We start from the raw sequence: 17313 nt of genomic DNA on the forward strand, positions 1-17313 counted from the left end.
TTGCGGAAGCGATTTGCTGTTTTCCACAGAGGAGCACGTATACAACAAAACATAAACAGAATCTGCACTAAAACACAGTTAGAGCCATTATGCATATGGAGATCATTAGTTTTACACAGGTCTCGTGGCGAGTGTCGACCAATGAAAAAGGATAAAATGTCTTGAGAGGCAAAGTGTGGTGTGGGCATTATGAAATTACCGAATCCACTTCGCACGCGCAACACTGTCTGTGATCAATCACAACTTGAAAGTGGGAATCAAACTAATCCCAATTGTTCTCTTCCAAAATGTTTGCAGGGCAAATGATAATTTTACGAAGATCTGGATTCGTGTCAACGCTTTGTCTTCCTTCATGCTGTTTAAAATTTTCCGCCACTGGGAGCGAGACGTCTGGAGACCTTGTTACTAGTCTCTCATCGCTATTCAAGAGTGACGGTTACAAAATGGCGGACAGAGTGTTTGAATAACATAAACAGTTTGTAAAAATTGCCATTTCTGTTTTGTTCAATCAAGGCAAATATTTTGGTTAAATTCCTTCCGCACACTAACTGAGGAATTTAAAAACCATTTTTATTTTATAAGATCAATCTGATCTCCCTCCCTCTCACACTGTTCAAATCTTACACTCTGGTCTCTCTCATTTTAAATATGTAATGAGATATAAGATAATTCAATCATCTGTCACTTATCGCAAAAAGTCAACCGGAAATCAATTAACGCTGAATGATCTTTCGCAATTTAAAGACCATTTGGATAATGGTGATCCTTTGAAGTTGAAGCCTGTTTTAAAAGATCAATCTGACGAAGATATATCTTGACTGCACAGCATTCACAAACTCAGAGTATCAGAGACATCCACCTTTTTATCAATTTGAAAATTTTTCTGGCAATAAATCTGCTGTGAAAGCGATTGTCCACGTGGAATAAATTTTTTTTTTCAGTTTTCTGGGGAACAAGATAATTTGGTTTTATCAACTGCGTTAATTATGTAAATGAACCACCGTAAAAAGTTTCGTTCTGACGAAGGGCTGACGGTCGATAAGTCAGCTCTGAAACTCTTTACGGTGGCCAGTTTCCATTATGAAGTAAGTTGATAATACCAAATTATCTTGTTAAACTCCCCCTCCGACTCAGCAACACAGTCTTTAGTACCCCCTCTTTTCTTGGGAACAAGTTCAGTTCTTGAAGGCTCCAGCTGCGAATAATTATGAAGGCGGTTAAATGAATGGCGCCACAGAGGCGCCTTCACTGAAAATATGAAAGTTTTGAGTCTGAATACTTAGAAGTGAGAATTGTTTTGACTGTTTTCCTTGATGCGCTTATACGCTGAAATGCACTGAAATGCGCTGATAAACGTTTCTCCTTAATTAAGATAATAGAATAGAAATAAGAGAGATGGTAAGTTTCCAAGATTATAGAATGTTTATTCTCACTTTTAATGTTTTGCCACCCCGTTTGGCTGTAAGGAGATCGAGATCTTCGAAAATTTCACTACATTAAGTATGTTAATTACTTTTCAACAAATCACGAGTCAACAGAAAGTTGTGACGAAACCGGAAATTGTAAATTAGCTTTTCGCTTTCTAACTTACTTTAGCTCCTAGGGTTTTCTTGGTTCGAAACAGTTTGGATTTGCGTGAGGAGGAAATAAGAATTAATCATGAGAAATGAGTGTTGGCTAAGTCTCATGGCGTATGTAAGCTGTTTGTTCCAGGCTCTCTTGATTTTGGCACTGTCAAGCAAAAGCGCAGGTAATTTAATTTGTCATGACCCTATTACTTTTGTACCAATGGTCATTATCTTATTACTAGATTCGTTTCCTTTTTTATCTCTGAAAAAAGTCCGCCGCCTAAACTATTCCAGCAGTCGGTCATTATTTGAACTTTACTAATGCTAAAAGAAGCTTTACTTCGTCTAAAATATGTGTCGCTCACTGTTGCTGATCAGATAACTTCATAAACTTTCACTCTAAGAGTGAACAATCATTGCTTAAAATAAGTCGTTTGCTTTCGTTCCCCTTTGAAATCACATCAAAATCGCACTATTAGATTAGAATTGAGTTTCGGTCTAGAGATGAAATAATAATAGCTGTTTGCTCAATTTGAGCTTTAAAAAGTGCAACGTGTTATGACGGATGTGAAGTTTCGAGATCGAGAGGGTTAAAGTACAATGTCTGACAGTTTTTTCACCTGCGATATCTTATCTATGTAACGACGTTACATTCAATTTTTCCTACTTTATTCAGGCCTCTCACTGAGTTATCGAAAAACTCCTCAGCAGGAGACATTTAAGCACAAAAACGTCTGAACAAAATTATAATCGTGGACAATAATCTTTTATAGAATCGCTGTAATGAATAGAACAACTTTTGAGAGTTTTGTGATGCATTCGGCGGATCTGTCATCTTGAAACTTCGCAAATGAGATTCACAAGTTAATTTTTTGATCGGATATAAATATCACTTCACAAACTTTCACTCTTAGAGCGAACATTCATTGCATAACATAAGTCGTTCGCTTTCCTTCCCCTTTGAAATCACACCAAAACCGCACTAAATTAAGGAGAACGAGGAAAAATTCAATTTTAGATAAGCATTGACTTTCGGTCTATAGATGAAATTAAAATAGCTGTTTACCCAGTTTTGAGCTTTAAAAAGTGCAACTTGTTATGACGGATGTGAAGTTTCGAGATCGAAAGACTTAAAGCGCAATGTCTAACAATTTCTATACCTGCGATATCTTATATATGTAAGGAAGTTGTTCCCAAATATTTCTTCTTTATTAAGACCCCTCACTGAGTTCCCGAAAACTTCTTCAGCAGGAGACATTTAAAACGTCTGAACAAAATTATAATTGTGGAAAATAATCTTTCATAAAAGCAGATTAAATAACAGAACAACTTTCGAGAGTTTTGTGATGCATCCGGCCGTTCTAATTTAACTTGCAACTCACAAGTTGGTTTTTTGATCATAAAACCTTTCACGTTTGATTGCTGCCTCCTCATTACTGTCATCAACCAAAGAAGAGTTTTTGTTATTTCAGCAGTTTGTTAGGACGTTTTGGGAAAGTCGGATATAATTTGTGCAAGCTTTTTGGCTTTTAAAGCGCAAGAGTTGGTTTCAGCTGAATGCGGAGACCGAGGGCAAAACCGAGACAACAAATCAGTCTCAAATTTATCCCACGTGTAAGTTGTTCGATGAACTGTCGGTGATAGACACGCAAAATCCCATCCATTGAATCATTTTGATGGTCTCCGCGGCATGCTATAACATTGTTAACAAAATTTTACATGCTATCGGATTGTAACAGTACGATTTGGAAACCAGGACTCTGATCCATACGATGTCTACAGGACTTTGCTTTACTTTTAATAATGCGCTTATCACAGTAAGTATCCTTATCTCCAGTAGACGTGAACTTACTGATTTTACATGCTAATACGAAGCTCCATGCAGCGCCCAAAGCGCTCAAATGAAGTTTCACATTTAAGGAAAGGTGAACATGGCTGCCCATAACGTGGGTACCTCGCAGTTGGTCAGTTCATCCGTCCATCCATCCAATATAGTGCAAACTAAACTTCGTTTATTTTATTTATAGCAGTCATCAATTACTCCTGCAGAGTACTTTTAATTTATTACTTTAAGAAAAATATGAAAAACAAAAAAAAACATAACAGATCGTTTATGGGCAGAAGACCGGGAAAGTTTGGCATGCACCAATTAAATGACAGCACGGTTTAAATGAAAAGGCATTCATTTATCGTTATATTCTAGAATTTCTCATGCCATTTTACTAGAAGTACTTTATAAAGCTCTGATTTGTAAAAATTTCAGGTTCAAACATTGAGAATGTGTATGTTTCTCTTCATGGAAAAGACACTAAAACTTGTGGCACCCAAAGCCTCCCTTGTCGGTCCATTGCTCAAGCAGTGTATCGCGTGGGCCATGGCGGGAACATCTATCTGGACGGACGCGGCACCAGGAAACGCCCTTATGGTTGCAGAAGCGGTCGCAATATTTTGATAGATCATCCGGGTGTTTACGTGAACAAGACCTTGACTCTGAGGGGATTGTACTCTACCCCACACGTTTTATGTACTGATGGATTTCACTTTCAGAAGACAAATGGCGAGCAGCTGACATTTGCTTTGGCGCTTTCAGGAATCGATTTTCAACAAACTCCGCTAAATTGTAATGACTGCCAGCGCATCACAATCCACAACTGTTCTTTTCATAATGCTTCAAGAGCCTTGGCCATCAAAATACAGAACGTTACATCTTTTCAGCTTGATTTAAAAGGCAATTCAACGTTCCGAAATAACTCACAATGCATCAACGTCCTTTTACTCAATAATACTAAAGGAAAAAGTCAAGACGTTACACTTAAAATAAAAGATGCAATGTTTGAAAGAAATGGTCTATACTGGCATGGTACTGGCAAAGACGTCATAATCATCAGATCCGTCGCAAAAAAAGGTTCTTCTACAGTATATATTCACATATTTTTCTGTAGAGTGAAAAGTTCTTACAATCAAGGCCCCTTCCTACATCTTAACGCTTCAAATGCGATTACAAACGAAACATTCGTAGATGTCGACCTACATCACCATGGAAAAGGTCACGGAAAACGAAATCGACGTTTATATTTCTCACATGCCAGAGAAACAAAAGCAAAGTTCTTCTCCTTGACATGCCATAACAACGCAAATAAACAATGCTTACTAGTTCAGTCAGACTGGGCAAATATAGTTATTCAAGACTCGACTTTTTACAACCAATCTGTCGATTCCAAAAAGTCAGGTTCTTGCTTGTCTTTAGCGGTTAGTACTAATGCATCTTTAAGTATCGTGAATTCTAACTTCCATAACAATGAAGCTGGGGCCGGCGGATCGATTTTTGCCAATAGCAAACATGGGCATCTAAAAGTCGATATTACCAATGTAACATTCAGTAAATGCAAAGCTGCCAGGTATGGATGCGTGATATCCATTGGAAAAACCGCTCAAGGCCAGCGAAAAAGTGATCGGGGTCCCCACAGGTTATATTTTACTCTCAGGAATGTAACCGTTGAACAGTGGGAAGGAAACAATGGAAAGAGAGCACCAAGGTGTATGGCTGTAGACGTTATGCTAGATGGCGGAATTGTGACATTAGAGGGATCAACGTTTACGAAGAAAATGTTATCAAGAGGCGATGGAGCTTTCAGCTTGTTTACCACTGTAGGTGAAAGTAACATTACAATTTCAAACTGCATTTTTAAGGACACTTCTATGGACGCAACAAGAGGAAATATTGTCCACATAGTCTCCAGAAACGGAAACGCAGGGATGGTTACAATTTCGAACAGTTTCATGGAAAGCAAAAACAACAGAAAAATAGCTTTGTCCATAAGTCCCAGATACCACATTAAACTATTAAACATGACATTCAAGTCTCTTAAATATGGATTACATACAGCATCAGCTACGCCAAAAAATGGCTCTTTTCCAATAGATATTTTCATTGATAACTGCTCCTTTATCGATAATACACATGATGCACTGTTTACACTTCGTAGTCCAACATCAGTCCAAGTAACCATTAAAAACACACTATTTAGCACCAGAAACGAAATAGCACAACGGGACCAAAGTGAATACGGCTATGCTATTTGCCTCTTCATTCCACCTCTTCGACGTATTAATTCTTCAAAGGCAGTCATCCAACTTGACAATAACGAGTTCTACCACAGATCGGCCAGCTATTTTACTCTGTTATTTGAAGGCTTCAAAAACGTGACAGTTAAACACTCTTCCTTTCGTAATTGTCGTGTCAGTGCCTTTAAACCCGAATTGGATCATCGTGAAACTGATTTATTTTACGAACCAACCGCCGGCGCCATCTCTATCCTATTCAGTCCAGACAAACTGCTCCGTTCGGGATGTGTGAAATCCAAAAGGGCTAATGAAACACATCCTTCATGGAACTATAATAACCATGTGCTCTTTGAAAATACAAAGTTTCAAGAGAACTTAGGAATTGAAGTTGGGGCTGTACATATCAGCAATGGCTTCACGAAATTCCGAAGATGTGAGTTTGTCAACAATTTTGGCATTCTTAGAAGTGGACACGTTCACTCTGCATATGGAACTGGCCACGTAGAATTCGAACATTGTTCTTTTTTGACGGCAATGAAAAGTGCGACAATTTCAGACGGCACTCAATTTGATAAAAGTGTCTTCCTTTACTCTGAAAGTGGAGGTCGCTTGGTATTTAAAAACACATCAATGACCTCACTAAAATTTAACAGGAGCTCTTATCCGATTGTCGACATTTCTGGTGGGGGATTTGTTCACATGGATGAAAAGTCCACTATGAAATGTAATGAAGGAGAGGCTCTTATATTAGAAAATGGCACCCATTTCCAATACGCGGAGAAAAACAAGGGGATTTGTGTAATGAATGTTACCGTTTTGAAATATTCGTGCAAACCCTGCCATCCGGGCTACTATAGCCTACAAAAAGGGGTTTCCAAAGGCTTGGTTGTAGTCTCCAGGGATGAGTGCCATCCATGCCCATTTGGAGCCACTTGCATTGAAAGTAACATTGCCGCGAAACCAAACTTCTGGGGTTATGTAGCACCTGGCAATCAATCAATGCTGAAATTAATTGCTTGTCCTGAAAATTATTGTTCATTGACTTCGTCAATAGACTACAGCAGCTGCCAAGGAAACAGAAACGGTACTCTCTGTGGACGGTGTGCTGATGGGTTCACTGAGACTCTTTTATCAACTAAATGCCGCAAGTCTACCGAATGCAACGACTATTCTGTGTGGTTTGTGACCATATTTTTAACAATCATTCTGGCTTTCTATCTTTTGACCAAGCCCCCAATCCTGCACACCCTAGGAAAACAAATTCTATGGTTCAAGAAATCAGATGAAGATCAGCCGGGAGATGGATCTGACTTCAATGGTGGTGGTGAACATTCCGAGAATGGCTTCTTGAAAATTACGTTTTATTTCTATCAAGCGGCTGAGACTTTGATAGTAGGTTCTGTAGAAGAACTTGTTGGAAAGATTCCTTTTATTCACTTTGTCTTCTCTGCCTACAACTTTCAGGTTCAATCCATCAATCAAGGACTTGGCTGTCCATTTGCAGGACTCACCGCTGTAACAAAGGAGCTCTTTCTTTCTGGTACAGTGTTTTTGACAATGACTAACCTTGTTCTCATCTATGTTGTGCATCATGTCGTCAATATGTGTATGGGAAAAGGAAAGCCGTCCCTTATCCGCTATATGGCTGTTGTCATGGAAGTGTTGTTGCTTGGATACGAAAGGCTTGCAGAAACAGCCCTTAAGCTAACGCACTGTGTCCCCATCGGATCTGAAAAGTGGTTATTCATCGATGCCAATGTTCCCTGCATGCAATGGTGGCAATATCTTCTTCTTGCGTATATTGTCATCTTCCTTGTTCCTTTCATCGTCGTTCTTTACTGGGGATCTTTCAAGCTGTACAGATCTTCCATTACAGCAGGAGAGTTTGTTGCCGCTAGCATGATTCCACTACCATTTCTTATATACTGGATTGTCAAGAGGAAGCTGAAAAGGAGAGAGCAAGAGTCTTCTGACCGGCAGATCATCAACACAGATGTTTCGCTCATACTGCATGGTCCTTTTCGTCCGCCAACCGATATTGAAAACGGAACCCTTTACTGGGAGAGCGTTTTGATCGGTCGAAGATTGGTTCTCCTCGCTTGTGGGGCGTTCGTCACAGATGTCATGATACGCATGATCTTCCTTTCTGCTGCATGCTTACTGATAACCCTCCATCATGTTTTGAAGAATCCTTATCGACATCCCATGGCGAATAATGCTGAAACATTATCTCTTGTAACTTTATCTCTCGTTGCTATCGTTAATCTGGCCAAAGCAACTACATTATCATTTGGTATCACGACTGAAGGACCGAGCGGGGCTTATCTGAAAGGTCTGGAGTGGTTTGAGGTGTCAGCCTTGACATTTCTCCCAGCGTTAATGTCCATTTTAATCATATTCGCCATTTTGTCTCAGCTTGTGAGGTTTGCTCTTCTTCTGATTAAGAAATGTTTGAAGTGTTGCAGGAAGATATCTTTCTATCCACGGTACGAAGACCATGAGCAAAGACCTCTCTTGGCTACTGCGGAACAGAACTTTGATTAAACTTCAGATGCTAAAATACCGTTCCCTGATCGCAAATTATTCTCCTAAAATCTCAACGTAATATGAATTTAGTAGAATTGCTTCGGTGATATTAGAGATTTGCGCGCTCTCATTGATCGAAGATTGCGTCATATCCCTCAATCATCTTTCTCGAGGTGATTATAGCATGGGCGCTAAATTTCAAAATGGCTGCTTTGCATATTGTCTATTTTACGCAGGAATTGATAAACGCAATGGAAAAAAATTAAATTTTAAAGAGCACAAAATATGCTATTATATTAAGTTTTGCGTCACACTTTTCAAAGAAAGATGTGAAGGTTTTGTTGGCTGTATTAGTGAACCTGTTAATTTCTGGCGGAAGTCTACGGTTTATGTTGATGCCATTAATCCCAACAATTGCAATGGAGTGGTTTCAAGAATAAAACGAATTGACTATAGAATTCAAGAGCGCCTCAGCAATTAAACTAAAACAAGTATTTGTTTCAGGCTCAGTGAATATTGTTCAATAATCTCCTGAGGGATTATTCAACAACATTTACTCTGCCTGAGGCGTAGAACTGTAAAGTGTTTCATATGTCTTACATCGAAGCGCTAAATTAAGCTTCACATATGTACATGCCACTAGAATCTTGTCTAGAATCTCAAATACTACTTTGTTTTCACCTTAATTTCTTTCGGTTGATTTTGTCATCACAATAGCTTCCCAACTCCTCTGGGGCTAAAAATTAACTAGTTAATCAATTGGTCTAAACAGCACTAGTTTTTTTTTTAAGGATCCGCGAGAAAAAAAACAATTATTCGGACCCCTGATTAGCTTCTTGTGAGATCTCCATCAGATTTTGGGATATCAGTATGTGTTATACATTAATCTTACAGTATTTTTTATTAATCATGAAGTTCGGCTTTTTCTTCCTTCCAATGACACACAAAACGAGGTTGAATTACAGTTGAAAGAGACTTATGATGGGGGTAAAACCTGATTTTGCACGGTAACACATGCTTGTGCGTCTGAATCACTTAGCGTTTACGACAGGATTACGTTGAAAAAGCTTAACTAGCATTTTAAAAAAAAACACTTTTTTTAGGCTGACTCGACCGGTTGGGAATGAATAAAGAAGAAAAGCTGTTAATACGATGTCTATAAGCGTATAAAACAACAAGGTTTGAATAATTAAAAGTTCATTAATAAAGCATTTAACGGACTTCTTTGTCTTTCGATTGGTAAAAGATGGGATGTTACTAAGATGTGGAATGGGAAATGGAAAAAACAAAATATTTCCTATTTTCCATATACCATTCCCCCTTCACCATTTCGCATTTTACGATTTAGTAACATCCGTAAAAGATCCGTCACAGGTAATTTCGAATTGTCGGTAACAATGCATTCATTTCGTGTTTTTAGTGATCGACATGGTTTGAGCATATCCTTTTATGTGGACCTACCTAAATATTAGATTAAAAATGGCGAAGTACTTAAGCCAATAGTTCACATTTTTTAAAAACTTAGGGAAAAGGCTCTAAGAATAGGTTTGTCTCTTGAATGTTTTTGCGAGGACTTATTCGTATTTGCCGACCTCGACGAGCTCATGTCAATGAATCTTTTAATTCAGTCCTGTGCCGGAAAATTTTCTTTCGGTCGTGCAAAGAGCTCTAGAGGGAAATATTACTGTGAGATGAATGATTGAATTAACTAGGAGTTTTTCCCTGTTATATTTTCTCTGATTGCTTGAGACAACGATTTGCCATTTCCCACGGAGGAGCACGTACACAACAACACATGAATAGAATCTGCACCAAAACATAGTTAGAGGCATTATGCACAAGGAGATCATTAGTGTTACCCAGCTTACGTGGCGAGTGCCGGCCAATAAAAAGGATAAAATGCGTTGAGTGGCAAAGTGTAGTGTGGGCATTACGAAATTACCGAATCCACTTCGCACGCGCTACACTGTCTCTGATCAACCACAACTTGAAAGTGGGAATCAAACTATTGCCAATTGTTCTCTTCCAAAACTTTTGCAGAGCGAATGATAGTTTTACGAAAATTTGGATTCGTGTCACTGCTTTGTCTTCCTCCATGCTGTTCAAAATTTTCCGCCACTGGGAACGAGACGTCTGGAGACCTGGGACGTAATTACATTGTTGTGGTTACCATTCTCTCACCGCTATTCAAGAGTGACGGTTACAAAATGGCGGACAGAGTATTTGAAAAACACATACAGTTTGAAGAAAATTTCTATTTCTGCTTTGTTCAATCCAGGTACATGTTTTGGTTAAATTCCCTCCGGGCACTAGTTAAGGAATTTAGAAATAATTTGGATAATGGTGATTCTTTGAAGTTGACGTCTAATATGTAAGGATCAATCTATTGAAGATATATGTTGGCTGCAAAGAATTAACAAAATCAAAGACATCTACCTTTTTCTCAATAAATAATTTCCGTGCTTTCTTTTGCTGTCATTAATTAGTTTTTCCTAATTTCCTGAAATTTTTCTAGAATCTACTGTCTAAAGGTATTGTCGACGTGGACTGAATTTTTTTTTCCTTAGTTTTCACTAGAACAAGATAATTTAGTTTTAAAAATTGAGTTAATAATGTAAATGGCCACCGTAAAGAGTTTCGTTCTGACGTTCGAAAAATCAGTTTTGAAACTCTTTATGGTGACCAATTTCCATCATGAAGTCAGTTGATAAAGCGAAATTATCTTGTTAAACACCCCACTGACTCAGCAACAGTTTCTCTAGAAACTTACCCCCTTTTTTTGGGTAGAAGTTCAGTTCTTGTGGAACGTAAGCTTTGGCTGCGAATAACTGTGAATGCGGTAAAATGAGTGGCACTACAGAGGCGCCCTTCATTAAAAATATGAAAGTTTTGAGTCTGAATACTTAGACGTGAGAATTGTTTTGACTCTTTTCCTTAATGCACTAAAATGCGCGGATAAACTTTTTTCCTAAATCGAAATTATAGAATGTTTCTATCGCTTTCAATGTTTTGCCACCCGTGAGACGGTGTGACCCATTTGGCTATAAGAAGATCGTGTTTACGAGCTACAGATCTTCGAAAATTTCATCAAATTACGAGACAACAGAAAGTTATGACGACACCGGAAATTGCGAATTAGCTTTTCGTTTTCTAAAAAAAAACAGAGTGGATTTACGTGAGGAGGAAATCAGAATTATTCATGAGGGCTAAGTGCTTAAAAGTCTCATGACATATGTAAACGGTTTATTACTGGCTCTCTTGATTTTGGCATTGTCAAGCAGAAGCTCAGGTAATTTAATGTCATGACCCAATTAATTTCGTACCCGATGGTCATTATGTTCTTGCTGGAATCGTTTTCTTGTCATATCATCTCCAGTCTTCAAATTGATGCTTATTTTGGACCATAGTTCTCCGCTTAAACTATTCTTGGACAAATATTCCAGCAGTCAGTCATTATTGGAACTTTACAAATGCTAAAGGAAACTTCACCTCGCATAACATGTTTTTAGCTCGCGTCACCATGCTTTCTTTAAGCTTTTCAGGTTGAAAACCGAAATTATTTAAGTGAATTTTAATCCTTGATTGGAACTCTCACTGTTGCTGATCAGATGAAAATATCCCTTCATAAACTTTAACTCTAAGAGCGAACAATCATTGCTTAACATAAGTCCTTCGCTTTCGTTCCCCTTTAATATCACATCAAAACCGCACTAAATTCAGAAGAACGAGAAAAAAATGGCACCAGTAGATAAGTATTGAGTTTCGGTTTAGAGATGAAATAAAAAAAAAAGCTTTTCGCCCAATTTTGAGCTTTAGAAAGAGCAATTTGTTATGACGGATGTGAAGTTTCGAGATCGAAAGACTTAAAGCACAATGTCTAACAATTTCTATACCTGTGATGTCGTATCTTTGTAAAGAAGTTATTCCCAAATATTTCTTCTTTATTCAGACCCCTCACTGAGTTACCGAATAATTCCTCTGCAGGAGACATTTTAGCACAAAACGTCCGAACAAAATTAAAATCGTAGACGATAATCTTTCATATAATCATTTCAACGAACAGAACAACTTTCAAGAGTTTTGTGATACATCCGGTCGTTCTGTTCAACTTGCAACTCACGGGTTAATTTTTTTTTTAATCGAAATATCTTTCACGTTCGATTGTTTCCTTCTCATTACTGTCACCAACCGAATAAGACTTTTTGTTATTTGAGTAGTTTCTTAGAACATTTTGGAAAAGTCAGATGTAATTTGTGCAAACTTTTCCACCTTTAAAGTGTGCACGAGTTCGTTTCAGCTGAATTCGGTGACCGGAAGCAAAACTGAGACAATAAATCAGTCCCACATATTATCTCAAGTGCAAGTTGTTCGATAACCCGTCGGTTATAGACAAACAAGATGGCATCGGTTGAATCATTTTGATAGTCTCCGCGGCGTGCTATAACACTGTTAATAACTTTTTTTTTTTCTTATAGGGCACGGTAACGAATCCTGTGATCTGATTGGTTCTTTGTGCGGTCCTTATTTTCCTATCTCTGCCCACGGGCAACGGTAACGCTTTCGTGAGTCGCCGAGTACATCCCTTCCTTCGTTTCCATTTTTCATAAACATCTCTTGTTTATCCGGCTGGACAGTATTTGTAAGCGAAAAACTTATGAATCCTCTCTTTTCTCTCTTTCAAATCACTTTGGTTGACAGAAAAATATTGGTTTCGAAATGAATTTTTATAAGCAAAAGTGTCATTAAATTGGTTGACAAGCGGCCCAAACACCACCTGCAATTAATTATAATCCTTCACAAAAAGTACGTAGAATGTTAAAACGTGAGGTATTTGGTTACAATTGAATTAATATGAAACTTTCATTCATTTATATCTAAATTCTCTCAAACAATTTGTTCGTGGTGTAAGAGCGAGCGAAGTTTTCAGTTCTACAACAAATATATGCTCTCGGTGAGTCTTTCCAAGTCCGTTCAATTTGGACATTTCTACCGTTAATAATATACATAGAAAAATTACTGATTGGTTAAATGAGGTAAATGCAGTTTTCAGGTAATTCAATGCAGAAGAGAGTTAATTCAGTGCAGAAGAGGGTTAATTCAGTGCAAAGAAAGTAACAAATCAGACATTCTGATTAGTCAATAATCAAAGAAACTCACAGATAGCCAATCAAATGCGAGCCTGAGTCATCCGGGCTACAGCAGCCTTCAAAAGGGGGTCTTGTAAGTAACATTGCCGCGGAACCAAACGTCTGGGGTTATGTAGCACCTGGCAATCCATCGATGCTGAAATTAATTGCTTGTCCTGAAAATTATTGTTCATTCACTTCGTCAATAGACTACAGCAGCTGCCAAGGAAACAGAAACGGCACTCTCCGTGGACGGTGTCTCTTTTATCAACTGAATGCTGCATGTCTATCAAGTGCAAGGACTATTCTGTGTGGGTTGTGACCATATTTCTAACAATCACACTGGTTATCTATCTTCTGACCAAGCCCCCAATCCTGTGCACCCTGGGAAAACAAATCTTATGGTTCAAGAAATCAGATGAAGATCAGCAGGGAGAAGGATCGGACTTCAACGGTGGTAGTGAACATTCCTAGAATGGCTTCTTGAAAATTACGTTCTATTTTTACCAATCAGCTGAGACTTTGATAGTAGGTTCTGTAGAAGAACTTATTGGAAAAATTCGTTGTATTCACACTTTCTTCTCTGCCTGCAACTTCCACGTTCAATCCATCAATCAAGGACTTTCGATTCGCAGGACTCCCCGCTGTAGCAAAAGAGCTCTTTCTTTCTGGTACAGTATTTTTGACAATGGCTAACCTTGTTCTCATCTATGTTGTGCATCATGTCTTCAATATGTATATGGGAAAAGGAAAGCCGTCCTTTATCCGTTATATAGCCGTTGTCATGGAAATGTTGTTGCTTGGTTACGAAAGGCTTGCAGAAACAGCCCTTCAGCTAATGAACTGCGTCTCAATTGGATCTGGAAAGTGGTTATTCATCGATGCTAATGTCCCATGCTTGCAATGGTGGCAGTATCTCATTCTTTCGTATACTGTCATCTTCCTTGTTCCTTTCATCGTCGTCCTTTACTGGGGATCTTTCAAGCTGTACAGATCTTCCATTATAGCAGGAGAGTTTGTTGCTGCTTGCATGATTCCACTGCCATTTCTCATATACTGACTTGTCAAGGGAAAGCTGAAAAGGAGAGGGCAAGAGTCTTCTGGCCAGCAGATCATCGACACAGATGTTACGCTCATACTCCACGCTCCTTTTCGTCCGCCAAACGATATTGACAGCGGAACCCTTTACTGAGAGAGCGTTTTGATTGGTCGAAGATTCGTTGTCCTCGCTTGTGGGGCGTTCGTCACAGATGTCATGTTACGCATGGTCTTCCTATCTGCTGCATGCTTGCTGATAACCCTCCATCATGTTTTGAAGAATCCTTGTCGACATCCCATAGCGAATGATGCTGAAACATTTTTTCTTGTGACCTTATCTCTCGTTGTTATCATCAATCTGACCAAAGCTACTACATTATCATTTGGTATCACGACTGACGGGCCGAGCGGGGCTTATCTGAAAGGTCTGGAGTGGTTTGAGGTGTGTGCCTTGGCATTTGTCCCAGCGTTAATGTCCATATTGATCATATTCGCCATTTTCTCTCAGTTTGTGAGATTTGCTCTTCTTCTGATTGAGAAATGTTTGAGGTGTTGCATATTTTTCTATCCTTGGTACGAGGACCAAAAGCAAAGACCTCTCTTGCCTACTGCTGAACAGAACTTTAATTAAACTTAGGATGCTAATATATCGTTCCTTGATCATTGACATGATACATTGATAAACGCAGTGGAAGAAATACAATTTTAAAGAGCGCAAAATATGCTATTAAGGTTTGCATCACACTTTTTAGAAGAAAGATGTGAATGGAGTGGATGCTGGCGGTTTATCTTGATGCAATTAATCCTAACTATTGCAATGGAATGGTTTCAAGAATAAAACGAATTTGACTATGGAATTCAAGAGCGCTTTCGCAGTTAAACTCAAACAATTATTCACTTCAGGTTTAGTGAACATTGTTGAATAATCCCCATGGGATACTTTGTCTACGGCATCTTCAAGAGATGTGTGCTTTCTCTATGCTTTGGGCTCTGATAACAAAACTTTTATAGATACTTCCATGGACTTGTAAGAACGACACAGTACCACTGAGTCCCGATAATAGTTTAATGCAACCTGTAGCAACATCCGATACGAATAGAATCTTCTCCATAGAACAGATGCCATGAATTTGCGCAAAAGGACACGTTTCATCCGTTCCATCACTTGCTCCTTCATAACCAGAGCCCATCAAGGTTTTAACGTTTTACTCAGAACATTTAATCGATCTCCTGAGTCAGTGAACGCCATCCCGTCTTCAAATTCACAAGGTGTTTTGATTCCTTTACAAGACTCCGAGTTGTTCTTTAGAAGTGGGTCAACTTCTAAGCTTATAGGCTTGCAAACATTAAGTTTCACCAAAGCAGCTACAAGTATACAACGGGCCTTGTTAAAAGTCCTCACTGTTTAATGCCTCAAGGCTTGCTGGTTTGGCAGTCAGTGGAAAAGTAATAAAAGGAATACATTCAGTTACATTTAAATGATTATAATTAAGATTTAAATATCAATTCTAACTGAGCAATGACCCAGGATATGGAAAACAAGACATTGATTGCATTATATTAGGTGGCTTGATCCAAATGAGCCAAGCAAGCTTTCTTTTTTGTTTCGTACATAATCATAAAAAAGCCCCATATTCTGTAGTTGTAAGTCATAAAGTGAAATTCAGGGCTGGGTTGTTCAAGGCTGGGTTAAGATAACCCAGGGTTAGGGTAAAATCTGATTTCAGATCTGATAGCTTTAAAAGAAAATTTGGTCAAATTCTTATTGTCTAAAATATGACCCTTTGATGCTCTAAAAAGAACACAGGACATTAACTCAAAAAGGCTTTTTGAGTAAAGGAATAAAGAAACTAAAAGATTAAAGTTTTAACCTTGGGTTAGCGCTAATCAGCTTTTGAATAACTGGGCCCAGTAATCTAACTATATACAATAGACCTAACTGCAGCTTTCAACACCACCTTGATGGGTTGGTGGGCAGGCATGACCTTACAGTATCTGTATGAGAATCCAATATCAAATAATCTTTGTGAATTATATTAGGTGGCTTGATGCAAATGAGCCAAGAAAGTAATTTTTTTTGTTTGGTACACAATCATAAAAAAACCCCATATTCTGTAGTTGTAAGTCATGGAGTGAAATTCAGTACTTTAACTATATTCAGTAGACCTTACTGCAGTTTTCAACACCACCTTGATGGGTTGGTGGGCAGGTATGACCTTGCAGTATTTGTAAAAGAATTTAATGTCAAATAATTTTTGTGAAAATTCTGTTATGATAAAAATATCAGTAATATGGCAAACGCAAGCAACAGTTGTACACGTTACAGGGAAAGGATTCTTCTGTAAAAAAATTTTCTTCTTGCACACTAAAATTTCCTGAAAAAAGTAACAGACAATGCATGGAAAATCTATTACAAGCAACAGGGCAAATTCAAGGACAGGTATAGCCATAGCCACCATGAAGTAAGCATCCCTACCACTCCCAAAATGCATTATCAGTTGCCTCAGATGTCCAAACAGTCCAGGGAACAATTTAAACATTAGCTCAGTTTTTTTTAATCAGACTAATTGTTGTTCAGAGTGCATTATTTCATGACAACGCACTTCAACAAGTTTGGTCTACACATAGTATATACCACAAAAGCAAATGATTTCTGGTGTTATTGCTAATTGAGATATTAGATCAAGAAAGTATAAGGTTGTTAATAAAGAGTTAAATTTTAGCTGCAAGCTTTTCGAGTTTTTAATTTGACAATTCACTGTAAGTTGTAAAATTACACAGCAAAACACTAAATTTAGGTTGTAAAACACTAAAATACTTACTTACTTACCTTTCGGTCTCAAAACGTTTTTCTCTTTACTGCTTTAAAAATTTGAGCTTGTGTTTACTGACGAAAAAGGTCACGCAAGCAAGAAAAGGTTTGGGCACAAATTCAGAAGGCTTGGCTACTGAGTTGAGCCTGGTTTCTACGCTTGCGCCATACTGTTCAA

At 38.2% G+C, this 17313-nt stretch overlaps 1 protein-coding gene and 1 long non-coding RNA gene across 2 annotated transcripts; one reads left to right on the forward strand and one right to left on the reverse strand.

The window, feature by feature from the left end:
• The first annotated feature begins 1640 nt into the window (after positions 1 to 1640).
• LOC131787533 (uncharacterized) lies at positions 1641 to 8777 on the forward strand. The gene is made up of 2 exons (XM_059104632.2): positions 1641 to 1750; positions 3832 to 8777. Exons 1-2 carry the CDS (start codon positions 1660 to 1662, stop codon positions 8175 to 8177), a joined length of 4437 nt encoding a protein of 1478 aa, XP_058960615.2. The 5' UTR covers positions 1641 to 1659; the 3' UTR covers positions 8178 to 8777.
• A 6147-nt stretch (positions 8778 to 14924) lies between these two features.
• On the reverse strand, positions 14925 to 17246 carry LOC136278193 (uncharacterized). Its single transcript, XR_010716239.1, has 2 exons — positions 17154 to 17246; positions 14925 to 15746 (listed from the first exon to the last, which is right to left on the reverse strand). It is a non-coding gene; the product is annotated as an uncharacterized lncRNA (long non-coding RNA).
• Between the last annotated feature and the right edge of the window lie 67 nt (positions 17247 to 17313).

This window comes from Pocillopora verrucosa, chromosome 14, assembly GCF_036669915.1.
Source record: "Pocillopora verrucosa isolate sample1 chromosome 14, ASM3666991v2, whole genome shotgun sequence".
Classification (NCBI taxonomy): Eukaryota; Metazoa; Cnidaria; class Anthozoa; order Scleractinia; family Pocilloporidae; genus Pocillopora; species Pocillopora verrucosa.